We start from the raw sequence: 27,661 nt of genomic DNA on the forward strand, positions 1-27,661 counted from the left end.
ATTCTGCCCCTCCCTTGAAGTCTTCCCCTGAAGCCTAATTACACCTTGGGAGACTTGCAACTGGGGTTTGAGGGTTAACATTCCCTCCACAGCAGCAACCCTGCCAAATAAACCTCCACCATGCCCCAAACACACACACACTGAAACTAGGCTGGGAAAACCTTTCCACTGGCTTCAACTGAAAGCTTTCCCCAAGTCTAATTACAGCAGTGGAGGTGCCCACCTCATGCTGTAGAACAGCTTTCCCAAACCTGGTGCCCACCAAATGTTTTATACTTCAACTCTCATCAGCCCCATCCAGATATGGCCAAACATCAGGGATGCTGGGAGTCGTAGTTTGAAACATCTGGAGAGCACCAGGTCGGGGAAGGCTGCTATAAAGGAATTTTAACTTCTAAGTTAGAAGTCCTTTAACTAGTTGTGCACAAAAGTTAGAAAGCCAATCATTAGTAGTAGCACGGCCAAAGTTGTGCACAGAAACACAACTTGAGCTTGTTGGAACATCACTTCCTCCAAGAATCCACTGTTTAGAGTTCTCATATACTCAAAAATGTACCCATGTAAAACTAGCCTGTCTTATTCTGAGCAAAATTTAGAGATGATTGATTTCAAATAACAAGTTGAATCTTATTTATCCACTTTACTTAGTAGCTATTTTCCTGATTAAGATGCATTGTTGCTTGAACACGCTGAATGAATTATTTAAACAAAACACAATCAGTGAATTAGAGGTGGCTATTTCTTTATGCTAAGCAGTAGTAGAAATGTGAAGGCCTGGGGAAAAAAACTGGGAAAATTCAGGGAAAACCCCTGTTTTTTCCAGGGACCACTCCCCCCCTCCCCAACAAATTGAACAATTTTGGATTATAAAATATTTTATTTTAGAATAATCGATAAAATATTTAAGACAAGGTGTTTATATATTGTTACCCAGCCTTTACACCCCACAAATGATTTCTAAAAACTATGTAAGACTTCTATACAAAGACTAGAGATGTACTATTTCTGGAAATAATGAAGCCATGGGGGAAATGTTCTTTTAATCCTCTCTGTAAGATTTTCAGCATAGTTATTTCTTCCATTTCTTATTAAAATGATTGCTCTGATTTATATTTTACTGGGGAACATGGGTGGGAAGGTGCTGTTGCAGTCATGTCCTGCTTGTTGGTTTCCCATCAACAGCTGGTTGGCCACTGTGTGAACAGAATGCTGGACTAGATGGACCCTTGGTCAGATCCAGCATGGCTCTTGTTATGTTCTTATGATAGACATTTAGGGATGTTCCAAGTCATGCTCAGTTTCCCAAAATGCAAGTACAGCCACCATATCATAATATGGAAGAAAACGTACATTTTGAGATTTTGTTCTATAAAGTCCTTTGTTTCTGGCCTTGCTCTGGTTAGATGCTGTAGCGGTCAATTAAAGTAGTTCTAATCTAAAATCCACATGCAAAAGAAAGTAGGTTATCCTGTCACTGCCACCAGAGGCGACACAACAGCATGTGGGCTATCCCACCTATATTTCTTAAAAAAAAAAAAAAAGTTTGAAGCTTGGATCTACAGAACTCTCTGGCACACTTTTTAATAAAGTTTGCAATTAGACCTCACCACTAGGAAATGCTGCCTCATTTATAAGACCTTTTAACTGCTGCCTCTGTACCTAAACAAAAAACTAAAAACTCAGTAGCCTGGTTTCTATGATGTAGGCATGGAATTTACCCCACCACTAGAGACAACCTTTCAAAATGAACAAAGAATAAATATTTTCATTAATGGAAATTGTTTACAAAAATGTAACTCTTCATAATAGGTTGAGATTGCTTAAGGGCCCAATCCTATGCAAGTTTAGGCAGAAAAAAGTCCTACAACTCCCAGCATTCTCCAGCCAGCCATGCTGGTTGGGGAATGCTAGGAATTGTAGGACATTTTTCTGTCTAAACAGGTACAGAATCGCACTCTATAAAGGTTCTTAAATTAAATATGGTTGCTTACCATTCCTAACAGGTGAGAGAGTCTTTCCCAGCTAAATAAAATTTTAATAGCTTGTCTTTCAGACCAGATTTCCCTTAACTCTACCCCACAAACAGGAACAGGTTTAGGAATTTTCCTAAACTTCCTTACAAGCAGGAACAGATACTGTACACAAGTCTTCCTCTGTCTCAAGTTCTTCCTGCTTCTTATGGATTCTAGAATGATTCAGATGTTTCGGGAACTACTTGCTGAAGTTCCCTTAGATCAGACATAAAATAGGAACCTAAAATGTATGATGTGTAACTTACTTTGCTCATAAAATTATCATGTTTTGTATATTAAATTTACTCATAGAGTTTACTTTTAAAAGTGTTTAATTTTAATGATAATTAAGTACATCCATGAGCAAACCAAGTATACATAATGGAATTTACATTCCTACAGCAGCCTTCCCCCATCTGGTGCCCTGCAGATGTTTTGGACTAGAATGCTCAGCATTCCTGACCACTAGCCATGCTGCCTGGGGCTGATGGGAGCTGAAGTTCAAAACATCTGGAGGGCACCCAGTTGAGGAAGACTGTCCTAAAGCAACAAAGTGACTTTAGGTCTATAAAGAGCACTAAAAAAATAAGTATTGCATATTTTTTCATTCCCCCCCCCCCCCCGCAATTCTCTTTTTTCTCCCAGGAAAAAAAAAACGTTTTTTTCCCCCACAGCTTCAACATTTCCAAAAATATTATATCTCTAAGCAGGAGTAACACACACAGCTTACCATGATTTTAAACAGACTAAACTCTACTTTTATGTTACAAAAATAGTTTTGTATACTTTGTAGTTACCTTCATATGTTCCATACCAACAACTGATCACTGTAAAGATTGCAAAGGTATGTGGCCTGGTTCTATATTAAAATCAATATAAAAATCACACTGTTGGAAGAGATCTCAAAGATCCTCTAGTTTAACCTGTGACCAATTTAGAGTAGCATGATAATATGTGTCAGAAATGGATCATCCTTCCCCTTCACAATCAACACCACAACAGACAAAGCTTCAGGCTAATATGACTTTATTTTGCTAGGGTCTAGCCTCTCTACTCAACCCTGAGTGCTCATTGGAGGGACAGATACTGAAACTGAAGCTCAAATATTTTGGCCTCCTAATGCGAAGAGAAAACTCTCTGGAAAAGACCCTGATGCTGGGAAAGACTGAAGGCAAAAGGAGAAGGGGACGGCAGAGGATGAGATGGCTAGATAGCATCACCGATGCAATGAATATGAACTTGAGCACACTCCGGGAGAGAGCGCAGGACAGGAAGGCCTGGCGTGCTATGGTCCATGGGGTCACGAAGAGTCGGACATGACTGAACAACAACAAGCCTCTCTACAGATGCAGGTTCAAGGAAACTCTAAGACTGCCCCAGGCCCTAAATAACTAATCTGTGATCTCTAATCAGAGGAGACGAACCGAAGGGTAATGAAGTTGCTGACAGTTTGAGCTTGAACCTCATGGCCAAGCTTGCTTCTCAGTGATACTCCTCCCTTAGGGTGGCTTCCTCCTACATTGGCTTCCAAGAGTGGCTGAGCATCTGAGCCCTGCTCCTAACTTTTCCCTCTTTGCTTTCCAACATGCCCTAGCATCTCTCAAGTCATGTCCCTCTTCTTCCTCCTCCTCCTCAGAAACATGTGTTCCCACAGTGGAGGGGGCAGGGACTCAGCCTGGACCATTTGTTTGTCAAGGCCTTCGGAGGAATCTTTCCCAGCATCTAAATGCTCTAGGGAGGGTCCCTCCCCCAGGCTCTGATTAGCAGTTCTAACTCTGACTCAGAATCAGAGCTGTCAGACAAGTGAAAGGGCTGGGACTTATCTCTGACATATAGCCACATATATTTGTTGTAACTTAGGCCATAAAATATTGAACGAGTTCAAACTAACAGCATTCAACACTGCAAAAAATTTTACTTTCAATAACACTGATGTGAATACGCAACTACTAATCTATTCACACTGACTGTCAGACAGTGTTTTCAGACTGAAAAAATTAGAGAAATGCATACACTTGGGGTATGCAATTACCATGTCACAATTGGCCTTGTTACAATGGTTCCAAAGTGCCATTATTGAACAGCATGTTACTGTCTAACCTGTTACAGGAAATAACTGGTAACACATGCCCTGGGTATACGTTTATATGTGTGGTGGGGTGAACAACTCATAGAAAAAAGCGGATTCTGACATAGTTAATGCACATCCAAAGCTGACCTTGCTAATAATGCATAGTTTTAAGGCAATGGAAGTGCCACCAGGAGTGCATTCATCTAAGAAACCAGCTGCAAGACAAGAGGATTTTACCCAGATAGTTCACAACTGACATATTTTACATGCAAGATTTCAACAACAGCTTAATTGGATTTTATGAGTGTTCAACTGGAAACCATCCAGCTCTCGGTTGAGTTCAGAATGACCCAAAACATAGCTCTAGACCCTCACCCCTCATAGGTGAATCACTGTGGGACACCTCATGTCTTTACCCTCACCAGCAGTCACTCCTTGCACTAAAGTCTGGACCTTTTTGAAGGTTTAGCAAAGTGTCAATAACTAGATAGGAAGCCTGAAGTTAAAGGTCTTGGACAAGAAGAAAAACCCAAGTAGAAATTATGGGATCGTATAAGTAGAAAGCTAGGAGAAAGGAAACTGGCTAGCAGGACTGTAGTGCTAAAATGCTGGCTCAGATAGGGATGGACCAGACTGAGTTGGGAGACTGATTTGCAAATATGAGATGGAGCTAGGCAAACAAATCGGGGGGAAATCGTTGTAGTTAGAGCAGGGGTGGATAGATCTCAATCTACTGGTGGACCTCTGGGTGATTTGCAGTATATCACCAAGGATTTTTGACTCAACATTATTTAACAATAGCAGTAACAAGATGACTCCCCTCCTGGCCTAAATTATACTGATGAAATGAAAAAATCTTAAGATACCTAGGTGTGAATTTTCATGTGGAAGGACTGTGAATTCCATTCAGTTCTGGAACTCAAAACAAATTATTGAAGTCTATTCCACCACCGAGTTAGAGGGACAGCAAGGAGCAGAGTACCTAGCTAGAGAGAATGAAGTATGGAATTTTGCAGTTAGATGAAGGGGGTAGCAGCTAGCTGAAAGAACATGGCAAGGACTCTGAGATCTCTGGGGATCTAGGCAAAGGTAGTCAAAGATCTTGCTGCCCCATCCCATGCTGCCTGTCATTTCTTCAACATTCCCTCAGCAGATACTGAGTAACTTCAAAAGAAAAAAAGTTGCACAATATATCTGAACACCTGGGTTCTTGTCCTTTCAATAGATATCAAAAAGTAATGACAATTTACTTTAAAAACAATAAAATTAAATTAAAAAGAATGCAGTTGTGTGTGGGGGCGGGGTGGGTAACCTGAATTATTTTGAAACATGAGAAGGGGAAAACATTTACCTGAAGCATCTCCAACCTTAAAGTCACTGTCATCTGAACTGTCATAATCTAAAGCTTCCAGTAGGGAAGCTGCCAACGGCTTCACCTGCCTCCTCTTCGAGCTACGATCCACTGCGAAAAAGAACAGAGAGAGAAAGAGAGGCATGTTTCTTTTGCGCTTGCCACAGGCTGCTGGGACTCCCCTTCGTTGGGGGAGAAAAGCCAACGATCAAAATAAAAAAGAGAAACTTCAGAATCGTGAGTGACACGAGTTCAGTTTCGACACCTGAGGGGTGGATCGTGGGGACGGAAGGGCTGCAGTTCCTTTGGGCAGGTTCAGGTCTTAGCCGGAGGGAGGAAAGAAAAAGAGAGGCAGAGCGCAACAATACAGCCCCCCCCCCCGCCCAACATGCCCACCCGCAGCACAAAATGGGGGCACGGGTGGAACGAAGGGCAACCCACAGCGCGAGCCTGAAGTGGCGGGAGGCGCAAGAGGGGCTCGGCTTTAGCGGCCCACCGAAGACTCCGCTGCCGGCTCGGGCAGGCGAGGCTGCGCGGCGCTCAGGCAGCAAAGGAGAGGCGGCCTCTGGCTCGGATGAAGGGAAGGGGACGGGGCCTTCGGGGGCGCTGCTGGACTTACTCACTGGAGCCGAGCAGCCGCTGCCGGGCATAGAGAGGGCCGCCTCTGCCCGGCAGGGAGCTTCGCTCCCCTTCACACCGCAACCACGCTCGGGCCGAAAGAGAGGCTGCGGCGTTCCTAGGCCAGCGCCGTAACCCAGACAATAGGCGAAGCCGCGCCCCGGATGCAGTTCATTTCTTGCCAAACCGAGAACCGGAACCAACCCTTCGCGGCTCTTCAGGAGCTTCCGCCGGGTGGCGCCACTCTGCGCATGCGCAAAAGCTCCACGCAGGCGCCTTGGGCGAAAGCGAAGGCTTTCACCCGCACTCGGCTTGGAGCGCCGCTGGCCTCGGAACGCGCTTTCCGATTCAGCACCACGGAAGCCGGAGGGGATCGCGCGCGAGGGGCGCTGAGAGCTCCGGGCGCTGAGAGCTCCGGGCGCGTCGTCTCTCGCTCGTCCGATCTTCGAATCGGAATCTATTCGTGAACGCACAACTGTTGTTGTTTTCAATTGCTGTAGATGCAAATGTAATGGACACACATCCGTGCTTTTGTATTATTGTTATTTTTATTATTTGTTGGATTATGTTTTTGTGGTGCTTATTTTTATTTGTGCTGTGCTGATTATGGTTAATATTGAAGGGGGTGTGTGTTTCTGTTTTATATTAATTACGGGTTTCTGTAATTGTGTGTGTGAGTCTCTTCAAGTCTGCTTTTTGCTGTGGGAAGACATTTTGCAGAATACATTTTTATTTAAACAAAACAAAACCCTGACTGACCAGCCATGATTGTATTAGCATGATCTTTTAAAATAGATACTTTTATCTGTATTTTGGGTCTTCTTCTTTTTCCCCTCGGGAATCTTGACAGATACGGAGAAGTATATAAATCCTGTAAATAACATAAATAAATGTGATTAATTAATAAACGACGATGATTATTTGGAATCAGTCATTAGCAAGCCATTAGCCAGTCAGGAACAATATTCCACTATTGTTCAAATAAATAAAAGGAGTGGGGGTGCAGGAAGGGTACAGAGAAGGTTCCCTTTATTTTATTTAGTATGTTTATATCCCACCCACCTTTAGTCTGTCATAGAACTCAAGACTGTGTAAATGGGGCTTCCATACAGTTGCCCATCCAAGCCCTGGCCAGCTCTAAACCTGCTAAGCTACAGCAAGGGGGCTGCATCATGTGCCCTGAGCCCATGCTGTTGAGCAGTGCATTGCTCCAAGACTATGGAGAGCTGGCGGTTGTTCAAACTGCTTTGTTAAAGGTAAGGAAAGGAAAGGTTCCTGTTCCTCCTGTGCAAGCACTGGGTCATTACTGACCCCTAGAGGGACGCCACTTGTGCTGGCGTTTTCATGGCAGACTATAGTGGGGTGCTTTGCCATTGCCTTCCCCAGTCATGACTACCTTTCCCCCAGCAAGCTGGGTACTCATTTTACCGACCTCGGAAGGATGGAAGGCTGACTCGACCTGAGCCGGCTACCTGGGACCCAGCTTCCACTAGAATCGAACTCAGGTCGTGGGGAGAGTTTCGGTTGCAATACTGCCGCCTACCACTCTGCGTCACATGAGGCTCATTGTTAAAGGTAAGACACAATAGCAATTCAGGTAATGGCTATTCACCATACGAGTTAAATGGAGCCTCCATGTTCAGAGACAGAGCAACTCTGAATACTTGGAAGGGGAGGCAGGTGCCTTCAAGCCTATGGTTTGTAGACATCTTAGAACCATCTGACTGAGTTCTTACATTCGAGGAAAATAGAGTTTCTTTTGGATTTTGCTTGTTCATTTAAAAAAAATTCAGTTTGAGAATGGCTCCAACTTAAAAAGACAAAGATCAACATTAAATGAGATGGGTACAGTGGTTATCTTCTATTGAACAAAGTCTTGTAGGTTGCAAACTCCCAGTCATCACAGAATTCAGAAGCTTTCACTCTCTTGCCAGCAATCCATATAGTATAGTTATCACCCTAATTATCTATGTATTTCATACTCTCAGACAAATATGCCAACAATTCTTTCTTCTAACCCCCCCCCACTACAAATTGTAGTTGAGAGCTGCCAGAAAGCAAATGTCCTTTTAAACATTATTTGAATTGAGAATGGAAACGGTAGAGCTCTGTTCTCAAGATGAGATGTAGAGCTTGTTGAGCAGGAAAGGAGTTCAGCCTCTCTCATCTCTGTAAATGAAGAACACCAATCCTACCATAGCAAGAGAGGAAAGAAAGCATTAATTTATGTAGAACTTACATTTGTTCCACAGGCCCTGTTGCCCATGCCATGGCCTACGGATTTCTATTTGGCAATGACATGGGGTCAGGCCTTCTCTGCAGTGGCACTTGCCCTGTGGAATGATCTCCACTCTGAGATACTTCAGGACATATTTAGGCATTTATTGAAAATGTATCTGGTTGCTTTGGCTTTTCTCCGGCCATGAGCTATCTTTGTACCAACCTCATGATACTAGTGTGTGTGTGGGGGGTCTTTTTTGTTTGTTTCTGTTCTTTTGTAACCTGCTTCAGGATTTTTTTTTTAAATGAGAAGTGGTATATAATTAATAAATATCACCACCGTGACAGGAGTAGAACAATGTATGCAACTCTGGAAGACACATGATATTGAAGGATTGGATCATAGCATCTTATGGAAAGGCTGAGGTTCTACAGCCATTTAAAAAACTGGGTCTTGAGCTGGTTCAATGTCCCCGGACCCACTTTGACCAGACAGGACTGGCTTAGGCCAAGACTGAACTGAAAGTTCTCATCTGAGAACTGTTGGCTTGAATTTAAACACCCCCTGCCACCTCACCATTTTTTCACTATCGTGTTTCACAGTGGCACCGTGGTAGCAGCATTGGTTCTCCTGGCAGCCACCATCATTATTACCAAGAACCCACCTCTGAGTGGCACTACATCAGTGTGTAGAATTGTTTCAAGTAGGGTTTGGGGCAAGGATAGCAGCTTCTTTTGGGGACTGTTCCTTCCCCCTAGAACCACCCTCAGAGTAACACTGCATCACAATACAATTTTGCTCAAAGGGAGTTCAGGGAAATTAAAGAAACAGTAGTCACTGAGAGAAGCATCCCTGCTGCATCCCCCCCAATGAAGAATCGCCAAAATACCTTCACAGACTTTTGTGGCTTGACAATGGAACTATAAAAGGTGCTGTCACTTTCCAGTCCAGCCCTAGCTTTGGCCTAGTTCCAGATGTAAAACAGACAAACCATGGTTAATAGCTGCTTGTCTACTTTCATTTTCTATCTGCTCAACACTCAGCTTCAGAAGTTCAGTCCTGTCAAGAGTGCAGCGTAGGGTTGGTGGAGAATTTCTCCCCGAAACTTCGGGGGGCCGAGTGCCAACGTGTTCGGCCCCCCGAACAAGTTTCGGGGAGAAATTCTCTGCACCCCCCCACCCCCCGCCCCCCGCCCGGGGACGGGACTTACCTTTCCCGAATGTCCCTCCCGGCGGCGGGTCCTGGCGGCGATTCGTCGGGTCTTCGTCAGGGGCGGGGGCGGCAGCCGATCTTTCGACCGGCTGCCGCCGCCGCCATTCCAATAAAACTAAAAAAAAAAAAACGCCCCCGTGATAGGCTATGTGACGATTAACGTAGCCTATCATGGTTAGATTTGCAAAGTCAGCCGTGATAGGCTACGTAAATCGTCACGTAGCCTATCACGGGGGCGTGTTGTTGTTTTTTTACTTTTTATTTCGCGGCCGGGCAAGGCGGGAAGCCTCCCCCGCGGCCGGGCAAGGCGGGAAGCCTCCCCCCCGGCCTGAATTTCGGCTGGGCGAAGCGGGAAGCCTCCCCCCCGGCCTGAACTTCAGGGGGAGAGCAGCGAAGCACCTCCCCCCCACCGCGAAAAGCTGCGATACCAGGTAAGTGACTTTTGTGCACCCCTAGCAGCAGGCTGTTAAGGTGGAGCAACTTTTTTCTTCATGTTGTGTGAGCCTCTTGAAGCAGAGCAATGGCCCTAACTATGCCTTTTCAATGTTTTGTGAGTCAGACAGAACAGCAAACCAGAGTTAGTGTGGTTTGCGAACCAGCTTGAAATTTCAGTTTGATACCCTGGTTTGGCAGCTGATTTGTAAGTTGGCATAGGTTCAGAGTGACCATGGTTTAGCATTATGTCTGAATGCGGCCCTTATCTGGTAAGTTTGTTCTGGGCAGACAGGCATGAAACATCAAAGAAAACCTCATTCAAACAAAGTAGAGGGAACAGTCCTTCAATTCCATGAGGTACAATATGACATAGCCAACTCTCTTGTAAGCAATTGGGGAGGAATTATTTATTTATTTACTTATTTTATATATCTTTCTGCAAGATCCCTCAAGGCAGTTCATGGTTTGAACAAAACAAAAAGATAATACACAAGAACATCTCTTCAGGAGCTATTGATATGAGCTTCCTGGCCTAGGCTGCTCTCTCCTCAGAACAGACATGTTTTTAAGTAGCCCCTGTGAAGCTGGAGGAAGGGCTTTCCTAACTCAATTCATTGAGGCTGTTGGTGGTCTCTTCAAGAGCTGATAGTATGAACTCCCTGGTTTGGGCCTCTCCTCTTTTGATATTTGTAATTCTAATACAAAACTAATACTTTTTAAAATACCATAAAACTTAGTGTTCTTTTGTCAAACATTATATATTGGGCTGCCCTTGAAGAGTATCCAGAATCTTCAAGTGGTGCAGAATGCATTGGACCATCTTCTTCTAAGGACAGGTTATTGGAATCATATAGTGTGATGTTTGTCACTAAATCCCCTATGATTTTTACAAGTGATCAGACTGCAAAAATCATGGAACTTTATACAGAGGAGTTGAGATACACACACAAAATGTTCAGAAGGAAGTTTAAGGATTTTATTGAAAGACTCTAAGTGGAACCCATGTTCTCAAATATAGTGAACACCTTCTTGGCTTATCCAGTCCCAAATTTCCAAAGTATGTAGTATGGCAATACAGAGATACATCCCTGATATCTAAGCACTAGACAGCAAATAGTTCTCCCTCATACTTTCCCAGAAGACTCCATACTTACCAACACAAGCTATTATACCAGTCAGTACTAATAGCTGTGGGATGCCTGGACTGGGGAGTTTGATGGTGGCCTTGTCAGGTCCAAATGTTCTCAAAAGCCAGCCCCCCCTTATGTTCCAGGGGTCTTTTATACCTTTCTTCAGATATAGGAGGGCATAACATGAATGGGGTTTGATGCTACACTTAATATTGCCAGTCTCTGGTATCAATTGCTGTTCTTTCAAAGGACCTTGCCTCCCAATGTTCCCATGGTCTGCCCAAATGGTCACAAAATGGCTTCCTCAGTTATTGTAACATCTTTCTCCCCTCATGTTGCTCTGTGGAATGCAGAGATGACTCGGGTGGTTGACACGATCGCGCCCAAGCGCCCTCTCCCTCTGAGCAGAGCCCGGCCAGCTCCTTGGTATACACATGAGCTGAGGGCAATGAAGCAAGAGGGGAGACGGCTAGAATGCAGGTGGAGGAAAACTCGTGCTGAGTCTGATCGAACACAGGTAAGAGCCCACTATCGAGCCTACTCTGTGGCGGTGAGGGTGGCAAAGAGACAGTTCTTTTCCACCAGCATTGCATCTTCTCAGTGTCGTCCAGCGGAGCTTTTCCGAGTGGTTCGCGGGCGGCCTGTTACATTCTGGGACAGGGAGAGAGACGGTGGAACCCTCGGTAGCACACTGTGACGAGTTTGCATGGCACTTTGAGGATAAAGTCGCTCAGATTCGTCATGAATTGGACACCACCATTAATGCAGTTCCATTGGTAGAGGCGTTCAGAGCACCATCTGGTCCAGTTTTATTGGATGAGTTTCAGTTACTGAGGCCTGAGGATGCGGACAAGGTGCTTGGCCAAGTCCGATCGACCACTTGTGTGCTTGACCCTTGCCCTTCATGGCTTATTAAATCAAACAAGGAGGGGTTGTCCGGCTGGATCCAGGAGGTTGTAAATTCCTCCTTGAGAGAGGGAGTGGTGCCTGCCGCTTTAAAAGAGGCAGTAATTAGACCACTCCTGAAAAAGCCTAACCTGGACCCAGAGGATGTTAACAATTATAGGCCAGTGGCCAACATCCCCTTCCTGGGCAAGGTGCTTGAGCGGGTGGTTGTAGGACAGCTCCAGGCACTGTTGAATGAAACGGATTATCTAGATCCATTTCAATCGGGCTTCAGGCCTGGTTTTGGAACGGAAACTGCCTTGGTCGCCCTGTGGGATGACCTCTGCCGCGAGAGGGACAGGGGGAGTGCGACCCTGTTGATTCTCCTGGACCTCTCAGCGGCTTTCGATACCATCGACCATGGTATCCTTCTGGATAGGTTGTCTGGGTTGGGAGTAGGAGGCACTGCACTACAGTGGTTCCGCTCCTACTTGGATGGCCGATTCCAGAAGGTGGTGCTGGGGGATTACTGCTCTGTACCATGGCAATTGTGCCATGGGGTTCCACAGGGCTCTATTTTATCCCCCATGCTGTTTAACATCTACATGAAACCACTGGGGGAGGTTATCCAGAGGTGTGGGCTGAGGTGCCATCAATATGCAGATGACACCCAGCTCTACCTCTCTTTTACATCAAAACCAGGTGAGGCAGTGACTGTTCTGAATCAGTGCCTGGGCACGGTAATGGACTGGATGAGGGCTAATAAACTGAAACTCAGTCCAGACAAGACGGAGGTACTGTTAGTGGGAGGTTCGTCTGCCCGGCTAGGTGATATTCAACCTGTTCTGGAGGGGGTTGCACTCCCCCTAAAGGATCAGGTTGGTAGTTTGGGGGTGCTCTTGGATCCAGAACTGTCACTTGAGGCACAGGTGAACTCAGTGGCACGGAGCACTTTTTATCAGCTTAGGCTGGTATACCAACTACGCCCTTATCTGGACAGAGATAGCCTTGCTACAGTTATCCATGCTCTGATAACTTCTCGTCTGGATTACTGCAATGCGTTATACGTAGGGCTGCCTTTGAAAACGGTCCGGAAACTTCAGCTGGTCCAAAATAGGGCAGCAAGATTGTTAACAGGGACTGGCCTGCGAGCTCATATTATGCCAGTACTTTTCCAGCTGCACTGGCTGCCAGTCCATTTCTGGGCCCGATTCAAAGTGCTGGTGTTAACATTCAAAGCCCTTAATGGCTTGGGGCCAGGTTACCTGAAGGATCGCCTCCTCCCATATGTGCCTGCCCAGACCTTAAGATCATCATCAGTGGCCCTTCTCCGTGAGCCCCTGCCAAAGGAAGTGAGGCGGGTGGCTACTAGGAGGAGGGCTTTTTCTGCTGTGGCACCCCGGCTCTGGAATGAGCTCCCTAGTGAGGTTCGCCTGGCGCCTACATTGTATTCCTTTCAGCGCCAGGTGAAGACCTTTTTATTTTCCCAGGCATTTTAGCATTTTAGCTTTCTAAATTTTTATCTTTGCTGTTTTAAATCTGTATTTTAAACTCCTGCACTGCTGCTAGGTTTTATTGTGGTTGTATTGTTATATTGTGGTTTTAATGTTCTGTATATTTTAAATTGTTTTATTGTGTGTTGCTTGGATTTAATTTTTGTGAACCGCCCAGAGAGCTTCGGCTATTGGGCGGTATAGAAATGAAATAAATAAATGAATAAATAAAATCCCCCCATATCTGGCTCATTTCCATCATACTTCAATATCCATAGCCTTCTTGCATATTCATCACTATTACCATTCCCGGATGCTTAAGGCTTTCTTGATTTGAGAGTAGCCATCAACGACCACCCCATTCACATCTGCCTGCATTCCTTCATTTGGAACATCAAGGAATTGCAACAAGCAATGCTGTTCAGGATGAATGTCTCAAATGCAGGCTCAGCAGTTGAATTATACAACTTAGTTACAAATTGCATTGACACATACAGGCATACCAACAGATTCTGGGTTTACTCGGTGTTCACTGGACATCTTTCAATAATTGAAGGCCTGGAGTAGTAAAGGGGCTATCTAGAAGGTCATATAGAAGAGGGGTTTGAGGAAAAGAAATAAACACTATTGTAAATAATAGGAAAAGAGAAGGAAACCATAGAGGGTATGGGCAATTTTAAACTGCATATGTGGAAAGAAAGAATATGATTTTGAAGAATTAGAACACATTGTCTCAATAGTATCAACATTACACAAACTACACTGTCTGTTAGTTGGCTTTCAGATGGGCCCAATGCAGGATACTGGTTTTAAGCTGTAGAGTCTTTTACAACATAGATATGGCCTACGTGAGGGAGGATCTCTTGTGATATAAGTCTCCATGGCTCTTGAGATCTTCAGGCAGGCCCAAATCTCTGCAATATGAAAAGTGCCTTCAGCTCAATGAAGGGGTAGGACCTTCTCTGATGTGTTGAGATTTTATAGCGTTGGTTGCAAAAGGAATACCACAGTATTTCCCAAATGATGGGCTGGGCCCACCAGTAAGCCTCAGTCCATTTTCAGGTGGCTTCAGCACTGCTGCCTGCCTGATGCCTCTTCACTTCCCTGCCCCACAATCTTTTGGTTGGACTGATGCCATGGCCAGCAGCTCCCTGCATGTGCAATGCATAGGCACATGTGAGAACAAGAGTTGGTTAGAGAGCAAGACAGTAGCATGCAAAGCTGGAGTGAAGGAAAGAAGGAGAAGGAAACAGAGGAAACAGACAACAGTGGCCAGACAAGTGTGAGGGAAGGAGGAAGAACAGGAAGGAGGAAGGGGAAAAGGCTAATAGACGGAAGGAGAGATAAATGAGAAGCACTGGGAACTACTGCTGTGCCCTCCCCCACCTCGGAAGAACAACCTTGCACCAGGAACTGGAGAGCCTGTATGTGGGTGTCTACACTGGGGGAGGGGGACAGAAGGTGTAACTGAGTTGAGGTGGCTGGGAAATGGAAAAGTATTTTGCAGGTGGAAAAGAGAAGGGAGGGTCTCCCTCCTGTGAAAGAAAAGGGCTAGAGGGTACTTTGAAGGAAATTAGAGAGATAAAAGGTTAATATAATCAATAATAATAAAATCATCGTCATTGTGATCATTGTGTGGGAATAGAGAAGGAGAGGATAAGAGAGGAGAGTTGTTATATGAGGAAGTGAATATAAAAGCAGCAGGTTGTTGTTGTTCAGTTGTTAAGTCGTGTCCGACTCTTCGTGACCCCATGGACCATAGCACGCCAGGCCTTCCTGTCCTCCACTCTCTCCTGGAGTGTGCTCAAGTTCATATTCATTGCATCCGTGATGCTATCTAGCCATCGCATCCTCTGCTGTCCCCTTCTCCTTTTACCTTCCATCTTTCCCAGCATCAAGGTCTTTTCCAGTGACTTTTCTCTTCGCATTAGGTGGCCAAAATATTTGAGCTTCAGCTTCAGTATCTGTCCTCCCAATGAGCAGTCAGGGTTGATTTCCTTTAGGATGGACTGATTTGACCTCCTTGCAGTCCAGGGGACTCGTAAGAGTCTTCTCCAGCACCACAGTTCGAAAGCATCAATTCTTCGGCACTCAGCCTTCCTTATAGTCCAGCTCTCACAGCCATACATTATTACTGGGAAAACCATAGCTTTGATTATGCGGACCTTTTGCTTTGTCGGCAAGGTGATGTCTCTCCTTCTTACAATGCTGTCTAGGTTTGCCATAGCTTTCCTCCCAAGGATCAAGCGTCTTTTAATTTCATGGCTACAGTCACCGTCTGTGGTGATCTTGGAGCCCAAGAAAATACAATCTGTCACTGCTTCCATTTCTTCCCCTTCCATATGCCATGAAGTGATAGGGCCAGATGCCATGATCTTAGTTTTTTTAATGTTGAGTTTCAAACCAGCTTTTGCACTCTCCACTTTCACCCTTAACAAGAGGCTCTTTAGATCCTCTTCGCGTTCTGCCATTAGGGTGGTATCGTCTGCGTATGTGAGGTTGTTGATAATTCTCCTGGCAATCTTAATTCCGAGCTGTGATTCATCCAACCCGGTGTTTCTCATGATGTACTCTGCATATAAGTTAAATAAGCAGGGCAACAGTATACAGTCTTGTTGTACTCCTTTCCCAATTTTGAACCAATCGGTTGTTCCATGTCCGGTTCTTACTGTTGCTTCTTGACCCTCATACAGGTATCTCAGGAGACAGGTAAGGTGGTCTGGTACTCCCATCTCTTTAAGAATTTGCCACAGTTTGTTGTAATCCACACAATCAAAGGCTTTAGCGTAGTCAATGAAGCAGAAATAGACATTTTTCTGGAATTCTCTTGATTTCTCCATGATCCAGCAAATGTTGGCAATTTGATCTCTAGTTCCTCTGCCTCTTTGGAACCCAGCTTGTACTTCTGGTAGTTCTCGGTTCACATACTGCTGAAGCCTAGCTTGTAGGATTTTGAGCATCATCACCTTGCTGGCATGTGAAATGAGCGCAATTGTACGGTAGTTTGAACACTCTTTGGCATTGCCCTTCTTTGGAATTGGAATGTAAACTGACCTTTTCCAGTCTTGTGGCCACTGTTGAGTGTTCCAAATTTGTTGGCATATTGAGTGCAGCACTTTAACAGCATCATCTTTTAGCATTTTAAATAGCTCAGCTGGAATACTGTCATCTCCACTAGCTTTGTTGTTAGTAATGCTTCCTAAGGCCCACTTGACTTCACTCTCTACGATGTCCGGCTGAAGTTCAGTGACCGCTATCAGGGACATTAAGATCTTTCCTGTATAGTTCTTCTGTGTATTCTTTCCACCTCTTAATCTCATCTGCTTCTGTTAGGTCCCTGCCTTCTTTGTCCTTTATCATGCCCATCTTTGCACAAAACGTTCCCTTGATATCTACGATTTTCTTGAAAAGATCTCTAGTCTTTCCCATTCTATTGTTTTCCTCGATTTCTTTGCATTGTTCATTTAAGAAGGCCTTCTTGTCTCTCCTTGCTATTCTCTGGAACTCTGCATTCAGTTGGATATATCTTCCCCTTTCTCCCTTGCTCTTCGCTTCCCTTCTTTCCTCAGCTACTTGTAAAGCCTCATTAGGCAGCCACTTTGCTTTCTTGCATTTCTTTTTCTTTGGGATGGATTGAGTTGCTGCCTCCTGAACAATGTTACAGACCTCCGTCCATAGTTCCTCAGGCACTCTGTCTATCAGGTCTAATCCCTTAAATCTATTCCTCACCTCCACTGTATATTCATAAGGGATATGATTTAGGTCATACCTGAATGGTTTAGTGGTTTTCCCTACGTTCAATTTAAGCTGAAATTTTGCAACAAGAAGCTCATGATCTGAGCCACAGTCAGCTCCAGGTCTTGTTTTTACTGACTGTATAGAGCTTCTCCATCTTTGGCTGCAAAGTACATAATCAATCTGATTTTGATATTGACCATCTGGTGATGTCCACGTGTAGAGTCGCCTCTTGTGCTGTTGGAGAAGCAGCAGGAGGGAGAAATAAAAGAAACTTGCAGTTTGGGTGAGATAGGCTAGAACTTAAATGTGAAAGGAGATGGGGAGAAGAAATGTCAGTAGATGAATAAAAATAGTTTGTGGGCGGGAAGAGGAAACCAATATAAAATTTAAAAAGTCTTCTCTACTTAGAGCCTCTGAATCAGCAAATTCTGCCTAAAATTGAGAGGTTGAGTCATAATACCTCCAGAGCCAATGTCTGTACTTAACTTTGACAAACACACTTGGAGCTAGATAAGGAAACAGATATGGAAAAACAACAGACTTGGTGAGACAAAGAATTCTTAGATTTGTTGAAATGCGGTAGAGTGCAAGTAATATTTTTCGTGCATTTCATGTAGAAAATGGGTAGGTAAGCATTTAGGAATAGAATGGATATTTATTAAAAGGGATCCTTCAGTTGGGAGGGGTATTTTGATCATGTTTCAGTGAATACTGAATGGCAGCCTGAAGGAGTTGTTTCTTAAGGGGCAAGTCCCAGAGAGGCAAAGCAGATGGGCAGAGACAGCATCAGTGGAGCAATGCACAAAATGGTGAGTTGTTCAGACAAGTAAGTTTTGTGAAAGACAGGAGGTCTCTTGCCATCAACTTAAGTCTAGGAAAAATCCTCCAAACAAGTAAACAATCTGTTTTTTTTCTCTTCCTCCACATTTTTCTTTTGCTGCAAAACATAAATGTACTATTTCACACAGTAACACCTAAGTCCTTTATTGTCTGCATTTTTTTTAGGGTGCTGGTGTGTGTGATGAGCCCATACTCAAAGGAACTTTTTGATGTCTTTGCTCCATGCAGGAAAATGAAGAATCAAAATATGCTGTATTTTCCTTATCACATAATTTACACCTCAATCTAGGCTCTGCTGATCAAATAAAGGCAGATAAGAATTTCTAGCTCTGAAGTCTTATCAGAGCATATATATATTACACACAATCATACAATGTGATTTTACAGGCATATTGTACATATGCTTCAAAGAAGGAAGACAGGCCTCAGTGCTCACATCAAAACATCTCATTATCCATCTCTCAGAGACATACTAATGCAGCCTTCTACACTTAAATGGAAATGTCTTTAAGAACAAAGATAATATTCTAAGAAAAAGGAAATATTTCCTCACAGTAATTGGCAGAGCACACAAAACAGAGAAGGTTCCTAAAGCTGCAATCCAAAATGATTGCAACCCTGGCAATTCTTTTCAGATCCTCCCCTCCACCCCCACCCCATGCATACATACACCAAGCCTCCATATGGGTTCTTTATCAGTGAAACCATAAAGCTATCAGATTGTACAAACCTGCCACCTGCTTTTGTAGACATTATTAAATCTAGCTGTCTTGCCGGACTGCTTTGGCATGCCAAAGCTGTGATCCTAAAAACACGCATTTATTCATATGTAAATTCCCTTAATTTTAGTGGAACTCATTGAAAAACTGCTCAGAGGCACTGTTATTCGCAAGAGTCACTGTGTCTGTAAACATGCGGTGGATTGTGTGTGTGATTAGTTTTAAAATGTCCTCATGAGGGATGCTGCTCATGACTTGAAGCACTATGCAAAGGATAGGGTGAGAGCAGTAGATTGTTAGTCTTCATTGCACAATTGCTTCCATGTGAATCTCAGGGGCAACTAAAGGCATCCATACTTTAGGGCTGCCAGTAAAGCAGCATGCAGTCCAAGTGGTGTGCCTCAGGACTGCTTCTCCAATCAGCCACTGTTCATGGGACACACTTCCTGGGCTACATGCTGTTCCATCGGCACTGCTAATATACTGGCACCCCACATTGCTCCAGAGATTCACATGGAAGCAACTGAGAAATAAAGACCCATGGCTGTCACTGACGATTGTGCATAGCCCTAGGGATGGGGGAGAATTTCTCCCCGAAACTTCAGGGAGCCAAGTGCCAACGTGTTCGGCCCCCCGAAGTAGTTTCGGGGATAAATTCTCCACCCCCCGCCCCCCGCCCCGCCCCCGGGACGGGACTTACCTTTCCCGAATGTCCCTCCTGGCGGCGGGTCCCGGCGGCGGTTCGTCAGGTCTTCGACAGGGGCAGAGGTGGCAGCCGGTCTTTCGACCGGCTGCCGCCGCCGCCATTCCAATAAAAGTAAAAAAAACAACAACACGCCCCCGTGATAGGCTACGTGACGATTAACGTAGCCTATCACGGCTAGATTTGCAAAGTCAGCCGTGATAGGCTACGTAAATCGTCACGTAGCCTATCACGGGTGACTTTAAAAAAAAAAAAAAGCGTGTACGGCTAATGGCGGCCCCCATAGGGAGCCGCCATTCACGTTCCTTATTTGGTCGCTGTAGTCTACGTAAAGATTACATAGACTACGGCGAAAATAAGGGCAACGCTATTTGCGTTGCCCTTATTTTCGCCGTAGTCTACGTAAAGATTTACGTAGACTACAGCGACCAAATAAGGAACGTGAATGGCGGCTCCCTATGGGGGCCGCCATTAGCCGTACACGCTTTTTTTTTTTAAAGTCACCCGTGATAGGCTACGTGACAATTAACGTAGCCTATCACAGCTGACTTTGCAGATCTAGCCGTGATAGGCTACGTTAATCGTCACGTAGCCTATCACGGGGGCGTTGTTTTTTTTAAACTTTTTATTTCGCAGCCGGGCGAGGTGGGGCGCCTCCTCCCCGGCCTGAATTTCGGCCGGGCGAGGCGGGAAGCCTCCCCCCTGGCCTGAATTTCGGCCGGGCGAGGTGGGAAGCCTCCCCCCCCGGCCTGAACTTCGGGGGGAGCAGCGAAGCGCCTCCCCCCCACTGCGAAGCAAGCTGCAAGACCAGGTAAGTGGCTTTCGTGCACTCCTACATAGCCCTTCAAGTCATGAACAGCATCCCTCACAAGGGCTGCTTTTAACTAGACACACAGACATGGGGACTCTTGCGAATAACAAGACCTCTGAGCAGTTTATGAACGAGTTCCACTAATATTAAAGGCAACATTCTTGGTCTGCATACAGCTGGGCAAAGACTTAGATTATACATTGCAGCTGACTGGAAGTGCAAAACGTGTTGGTCTTCTAACAGTAGAAGACTCACTAAACAAACTAGAGTTCCCCCAAGATTCTCTTTCTGCTTCTCCCCAAAATTTGTTCCCTGAGAAAAAAAAAGATCACATTTTCACCACTGCTCCCAAAAGAACATTCCATAATTATCTTACCTCACTTATGCCAGCTCTCCTTCAGCCTTTCTAGTACAATCCTATGCATGTCTATTCAGAAATAAGTCCCACTGAATTCAGTGGGACTTATTCCTAGGTAAGAGAATATAGAATTGCAGCCTTAATGCATATTTAACTAGGGATGTACGAAAGTCACCTTTCCGCGGATTATGTTGATGGGGGGGGAGGCGTTCCGTCCCTCCCCCCAGAATACTCGACGGGGGGGGGAGGCAATCCGTCCCTCCCCCCCGGAATCCTCGATGGCTGGCTGTGCTCCGCGGCAGCTCCGCAGAGCAGCCGGCCAGGCTCAGCCCAGCCCAGAGCCGTCCGCAGCCAGATTTCCAGCCACGGAGGGCTCTGGGAAAAAAACAAAACAAAACCGCGTACGCAAATGGCGGCAGCTACGGCTGCCGCCATTTGCGTTCCTTATTTTTGGCCGTCTTAATCTATGTAAATATTTACGTAGACTATGATGGCGAAAATAAAGGGGAACGCAAATAGTGTAGCGGGCGCTATTTGCGTCCCTTTTTGATTCACCGTTTTAGCCTACGTAAATCTTTACGTAGGCTAAAACGGCCAATCAAAAAGGGACGCAAATAGCGCCCGCTATGCTATTTGCGTTCCCCTTTATTTTCGCCGTCATCGTCTACGTAAATATTTACATAGACTAAGACGGCCAAAAATAAGGAATGCAAATGGCGGCGGCCGTAGCTGCCACCATTTGCATACGCAGTTGTTGTTGTTTTTTAACCTAGGCATGATAGGCTACGTAAAGATTTATGTAGCTTATCACGTCGGGTTTTTCTGTTGTTTTTTTTAACCCAGCCATGATAGGCTACGTAAAGATTTATGTAGCCTATCACGTCGTTTTTTGTTTTTTTATAAGACAAATGGCGGCGGCGGCAGCCAGTCAGAAGACCAGCCGCCGCCGCCGGCAGAACCGCAGGCGGAGCTGCCACCACCCAGAAGATCCACCCCAGGTAAGTCTCATCCCGGGGGGGATCTGCGGGGGGGGGCGGGGGGGGCAGGCCGTTCCACCACAGATTTCGGGGGGCTGAATGCACTGGCATTCGGCCTCACCGAGATCCGTGGCTGATTCTCTGACATCCCTATTTCAACCCAATCCTATTTGTGCTTGAATGTATCCCACCTCCAACTTTGTAGACCTATATGATGGATATGATGTATGGCTGTTATGATTGATATGGTGTGTGTGCATTGGTGCCATTGACTTCTCCTGTAATTTGGTGCATACAATTCATTGTGCCTTATTTGTTTATATATATGTCCTTTATTTATTATAAACTTTTTATATACCACATGTATTGGTATTTTGCAGTTCTACAAGGTTCCTTGCACTCTGAATAAAGTATGGCCTGTTACGGTACAAAGCATTTATTTTAACCCAATGACCAGTACAAGGTATGGTGCAAAATACCTAATAAAGCTTATGATGATGCTTACCCTATAGGCCTTTGCAGCAGTGGGTTGATGTTAAAATTAAAGGATTGTCCTAGGAAACAAAAGTACCTCTTCTTCTGATGGGGCTATTGGAAGGATAGGTATTCTCTTAGCTCCCCCAGCTTGTAGTGCACCTAGGTAAGCCTAATGCACAGGGCTAGTGATGTGAGGGCTGCTGCATCTCTAACCACAAATTGAGTTCCCTGGTTACCAGGGAGCCACCTTTGTGGGCACGCACGGGCCTGGTGGTGGGAGAGAAAGGGAGCCTGTAGGAGCCTCCCTGAAACCCGATTATGCTGAGCCAATTGAAAGGCTGATTGGCTTGGCTGGGGTGGCACCATAAGGAGACAAACTGAATGAGAGCAATAGCATGCAGTTCCCTCTCTGGTCTGCTGGGTGCTCAAAAGAGTGGGGCCTTGTGGGTCAGGTGGCACCATTGGCTAGTGCCTCCTCTGTCCTGTGGTCCTCATATATAATGTATGTGTCTCCAGATAGCAGGAATTTAACTTGTACCAGTAGTGTAAACTCTGTGCCATGAGACTAAAGCTGAGTTCATTGCAGTCGTCAAATCTAGAGTTTACCACAGTGTGAATGATAATAGTGAGGTCCTGATCTTCTGAAAAGGGACATAGATGGCACAGTGGATGTAACTGGTAAAAGGCATCTCTCCCTGCTGCTTCTCCCTGCTTCTCCAGGTGGATTTCCATGATGCACACCTCATTTGACAGGGTAACAGCTTCAGCTTTGTTAGAGGTTTAAGCAAGGGCTTTGTTACAGGTTTTTAAGCAGGGGCTGGATGGCCACCTAACAGGGTTGGTATAGCAGCGAATTTCCTGCATTGACAGAGGTTTGGACTAGATGACCTTTGAAATCACTTCTGACTGTATGATTGTTAGTCATCAACAGCATTGGGATCATGAAATACATAGAATGGTTAAGTTGGGGCCCCTCCATGAGCTTGTGGCTAGTTTTCAGTTTTAGTAATTAAATCTGCCCGCAAGTTTAAAACTTGTAACCTTTTTGATTAGAACTGACTGAACAGTCTTTACTTGTATAACTTTATGACACTAAGGGCGCAATCCTATGGCCACTAGTTGGCGGCTAGATGGCCATAGGATAGGTCGGTTCCCAGAGAACCAACCCCCCCCCCCCGCACCACCTCATAGGCAGCATGGATCGGCCCCATGCTCCGTGCTCGGAGGAGCAACATGGAGCAGGGAAAATGGGGCGTTCTGGGGGGGGGGCTGGGGGGAGGTCAGGAGTGCTGGTATGACACATCCTATGTGTTGTCTGGCCATCTCTCTGTGCGCTCCGAGGTCCCATGGCTAGACAGCCGAAATTGACTGTCTAGCTGTGAAAGCAGGGAAGGGGGAACGAGGAGGAGATCCTCTATTCACCACTCCTCCCACCCTGCACTGGATAGGCAGTCACCTCTGGGCTCAGAGGCGACCATTGATCCACATAGGATTGCTCCCTCCGAGTGCAATCCTATGAGATAGATGTCCCAATGATGGAGGCTTCCGTGATCAGAGGCCTCCATCCATCCTGTGTCTGCTGAGCTCTTGCAACCAACGGAGCAACCAAAACTGTCTTTGCCTCTCTGTCCCCTTTTGAAGCAACTTGCATTAGATGGGCCTCTAAGCCCATCTAAATTGCTCTACTTGCCAGGGGTGGGGGTGCAGGCTGAGGCCTTTGAATTCAGCAGATCCACAGACTCTTCCCTCCCCACCCACTGGCCTACCTGCAACACAATAATTTCCTCCCTTGCTCAGGCCAGAGTCCTGATCTTCTGAGTTTTCTGCAGAAGCTGGGTGGGGTTTGGAGAGGAGGTTAGATTCAAAGTCCGATATCCTGCAAGGTTGGAGTTCTGTTGGAGGGGGAGATTCACTCCATCTTATGGCCCCTCAGAAACTCTATTGGCCACAGGATTGGCCTTTCAGCTGTTTAAATATATTCGATAATGTTCTGGGAGTTCAAAAGCCTTTGAGGCAATCCAGAGAAAGTTAAGTATGCTTAAGTCTTTTGAAATCAGATAACATAACACTGAATGTTTCATTCTGGGCCTTCACTGGTTCATAGTTATTCAGAACTATAGAAAAGCAGAAGCTTCTTTTAGGCTTTGATTTTGTATGCTGAATGACCTGTCTTTAAAATAATTGGAAATGAAGCAGTTGATTGCAATAGTCAAATGATGATGATATTGTTGCTCTGTAATGGCTATCTCTAACTTTCCAAGAAAATTTGAAATGACACACATTGCGCCTTATTTCTGCATCAAATTAATACTTTTCTCATATTCCTCCTAATAATTTATTTTCCCTGTTTTAGTTCTATGCAGTTAATGTCAACTACAGCAAGCTGAAAAAGGAAAGTCCAGATTTCTAAAGAACAAACCCTCACCCTACAAGCTGCACAACATGGTCTTTTGGTCTTCCAGAAGCTGACTGCACAACTCATATGCGTAATCATCCAGGAAGTACTAAATGTTGTTATACATTGCACTTTAATCATATTCGGGAAAATACCTTGTAGTATATCTTAATATAGTCTGAAGCTTGAAATCCTAACATTGTTTTCTTTTGTGAAACAAGACTTTCCTGACATGGACAGCTGCATGAAGTAAATATTATAACAAACTCAAAACAAAACACAGCTATAACTGCTCATACTACCAGTTAAAAATAAACTTTCTAAAAAATTAAAAGACAACTACAAAATAACATCTAGCATCTATTATTGTCCCTATTTTGGTTTTTGAAATGCATTTGATAGAAAGCACAGATGCCTCAGGGGCATACCTAGGGATGGACGGAACACTTACCTTCCATTCCATTCTGTTTCCACTGGGGGGGGAGGTGCTCCATCCTTCCCCCCGGAATCCTCGATGGGGGGAGGAGGCGATCCGGTCCTCCCCCCTGGAATCCTGCCCGGCCGGCTCCGCTCCGCGGCCAAGCTGCGGAGCCGCCAGCCAGCTCCGGCCACCTGCAGCAAGACATCTGGCCACTGGGCAGCCCTGCAGGGATCACGGCTATGAAGAGGAAGCGAATGGCAGCCGCAGGACGGCCACCATTCGCAAAGCAGCGCAGACAGGAGCAGGTAAGTGCTCCGTTTTGCACACCTTTTGTGGGTTGGGGGGCGGGGGCTTCGTTCCGCAATGGATTTCGGGGTGCCGAATGCACTGGCATTTGGCCTCACGGAGATCCATCGCGGAATTCTCTGACAATCCTAGGCATACCCATATTTCAAATGCAGGGGGCTGTCTCTACAACAACAGAAGGAGAAGTGAAGGGAGGCTTACCTGGATTCTTTCAAGGAATTGGCTTTGGTGCGCTGTGGTCTGTGCAGGGCTCCACGAGCGAGTGCACCACTCCAGTATCAGCTGCTTCACAGAACATACTTCTGGGTGGGGTTGGGGGATTGGAGTAAATGTCATCGGACTGGCAAGGGCTGCTCAACCAATAAGAAAGCCTCCCCCACCCCCATCCAGGCTCTCCTTTTTCCTTTCCCATAAAGCGATGGATGGAAGCTTAGCCTCATTGACCACAATGGGAGTTACTTCTGAGGAGACCTCTTCCCCAGGCTATGCCCAATTCCAGCAATTGTTTTTTATTTCTTCCCCCTCTAAAACTGCTATCTCAATTTGTCACTATTGCACAATAGCGCTAATGCACGATAGTGACATACTGAGAGATATGGCGCATGGCTTTTGTTTTATTGTGTGCTGTTTGGTTTTAATTTTTGTGAACCGCCCAGAGAGCTTTGGCTATTGGGAGGTATAGAAATGAAATAAATAAATAAATAAATAAATAAATGGCTGTTGCTGGACAAATGTGAGATAGTGACATAGTGAGCGAGACACAGGGAGGTGTAGGTACTGCTGACAAAAGCGCTGTTTTGGTTTACCACTTTAATTTTTAAAAAGAAGTTAGAAGCTGCCCGGTTCTCTTGACAGGCAGCCCTAAAATGATGGAAACAGCAGGGGAACACAGGCAGGGAAAACACTGGGGAAACACCCCTTGACTGGGGTCAGTGAGGTGAAAGACTAGGGATGTCAGAGTATTTCGCCACCAATCTTGGGGAGGCCGAATGCCAGCGCATTCGGCCCCCCGAAATCGGTGGCAAAACAGTCTGCCCCCCCGCCCCCCCCGGGATGGGACTTACCTTTGGCGAATCTTCCTGGCGGTGGCAGCGGCTCCGGCGGCAGTCCGCCGGCGGCGGCTGTGGCAGCCGGTCTTCCGACCGGCTGCCGCCACTACCATTTCCAAGTTTAAAAAAAAAAAAAAAAAAGTGATAGGCTACGTAAAGATTTACGTAGCCTATCACGGCTAAATTTTAAAAAACACTGTGATACGCTACGTAAATGTTTACGTAGCCTATCATGGCTAAGTAAAAAAAAAAGCCTGTACGCAAATGGCGGCGCCCATGGGCGCCGCCATTTGTGTTCCTTATTTTGGTACATCTTAGTCTACGTAAACATTTACGTAGACTACGGCGAAAATAAGGGGAACGCAAATAGCGTAGATGCTACGCTATTTGCGTTCCCCTTATTTTTGCCATAGTCTACGTAAATGTTTACGTAGACTAAGACGTGCCAAAATAAGGAACGCAAATGGCGGTGCCCATGGGTGCCGCCATTTGCGTATGCGCTTTTTTTTTTTACTCAGCCGTGATAGGCTACGTAAACATTTACGTAGCCTATCACGGCTGACTGCAGGGACGCAAACGGCGGCGGCTACGGCCGCCACCATTTGCGGGCCTGGCCGGCCAGGATTCAGGGGTGGAGGGACGGAGCACCTCCCCCCCAGCCAGAATTTCGGGGGGAGGGACGGAGCGCCTCCCCCCCACCGCGAATCAAATTTCGTTAAAGGTAAGTGACTTTCGTATATCCCTACGAAAGACATACCCCTGGGGAGGGCTATCATGCCAGACAGCCAGAGTAAATGCGGAAGGTCTACACACTACAACAGAAGTGCAGAGCAGACAAGCTGAATTAAGGAAAATAATTGGACTAAAAGTAGTCTCAGAAGAACCAGTTTTTTGGTGCAAAACTCCGGGGTGGCTGCTGGATGGCGACGGCATCATGTATCTTGATGCCAGCTTGGAGTAAGTCGCTCGTGGAGACACCCCCCCCAGCTTGATGCCCTCTGATTTTCCAGGGTTCCTAATCATGCAGAGAGCCTCTATGGGTACAGGAGCCTCTCCCGTTCAGACCATCGGCCTCCACATGTATAGGGTGATGGATGCAACACCAGAGAGTGGCAGGGCTGGAGAGCTCTCTCTCCTTGTGTGTTGATTGAACATGATAAGGAGAACACCTGAATAGGGCTACTGTATGGCTTTCTGAAGCCCGGAAGGTGAATGAAGCCTCATGTAGGGTCCAGCTTTGGGTCTGGTCACTTTGGAGTCCGCTTTGCCTTGAAAAACACCAGAGACGGTCCAAAGAGACCCAGATTGGCTTAGGCTTTGAGCTTTGGCCAAATCCATTGCACTTCCCTATTAGGAACCGTTTGTAGTGCTTTTAGAGCTTTGCACTATTTTATCCCAGCTGCTGGTTTTATTACGTAATGCTGCTGGGCTTATCTTGT

At 45.7% G+C, this 27,661-nt stretch overlaps 1 protein-coding gene across 39 annotated transcripts in view; it reads right to left on the minus strand.

The window, feature by feature from the left end:
* The window catches only part of PHF14 (PHD finger protein 14), a 185,388-nt gene extending 179,187 nt beyond the window's left edge, over positions 1-6,201 (minus strand). For all 39 annotated transcript variants that reach the window (XR_014792374.1, XR_014792373.1, XR_014792372.1 and 36 more), the window contains exons 1-2: positions 6,054-6,201; positions 5,435-5,545 (exon numbers count right to left, since the gene is read on the minus strand). Coding sequence is in view for 24 of the 39 variants with exons in the window: in XM_084858689.1 (XP_084714815.1) it covers positions 5,435-5,545; positions 6,054-6,084 (142 nt within the window). In the remaining 15 variants the exon portion in view is untranslated. The remainder of the gene's footprint in view (positions 1-5,434; positions 5,546-6,053) is intronic.
* Between the last annotated feature and the right edge of the window lie 21,460 nt (positions 6,202-27,661).

The sequence above is a fragment of the Heloderma suspectum genome, chromosome 5, assembly GCF_057233095.1.
Source record: "Heloderma suspectum isolate Gila_16-S chromosome 5, 16-S_ref, whole genome shotgun sequence".
Classification (NCBI taxonomy): domain Eukaryota; kingdom Metazoa; phylum Chordata; class Lepidosauria; order Squamata; family Helodermatidae; genus Heloderma; species Heloderma suspectum.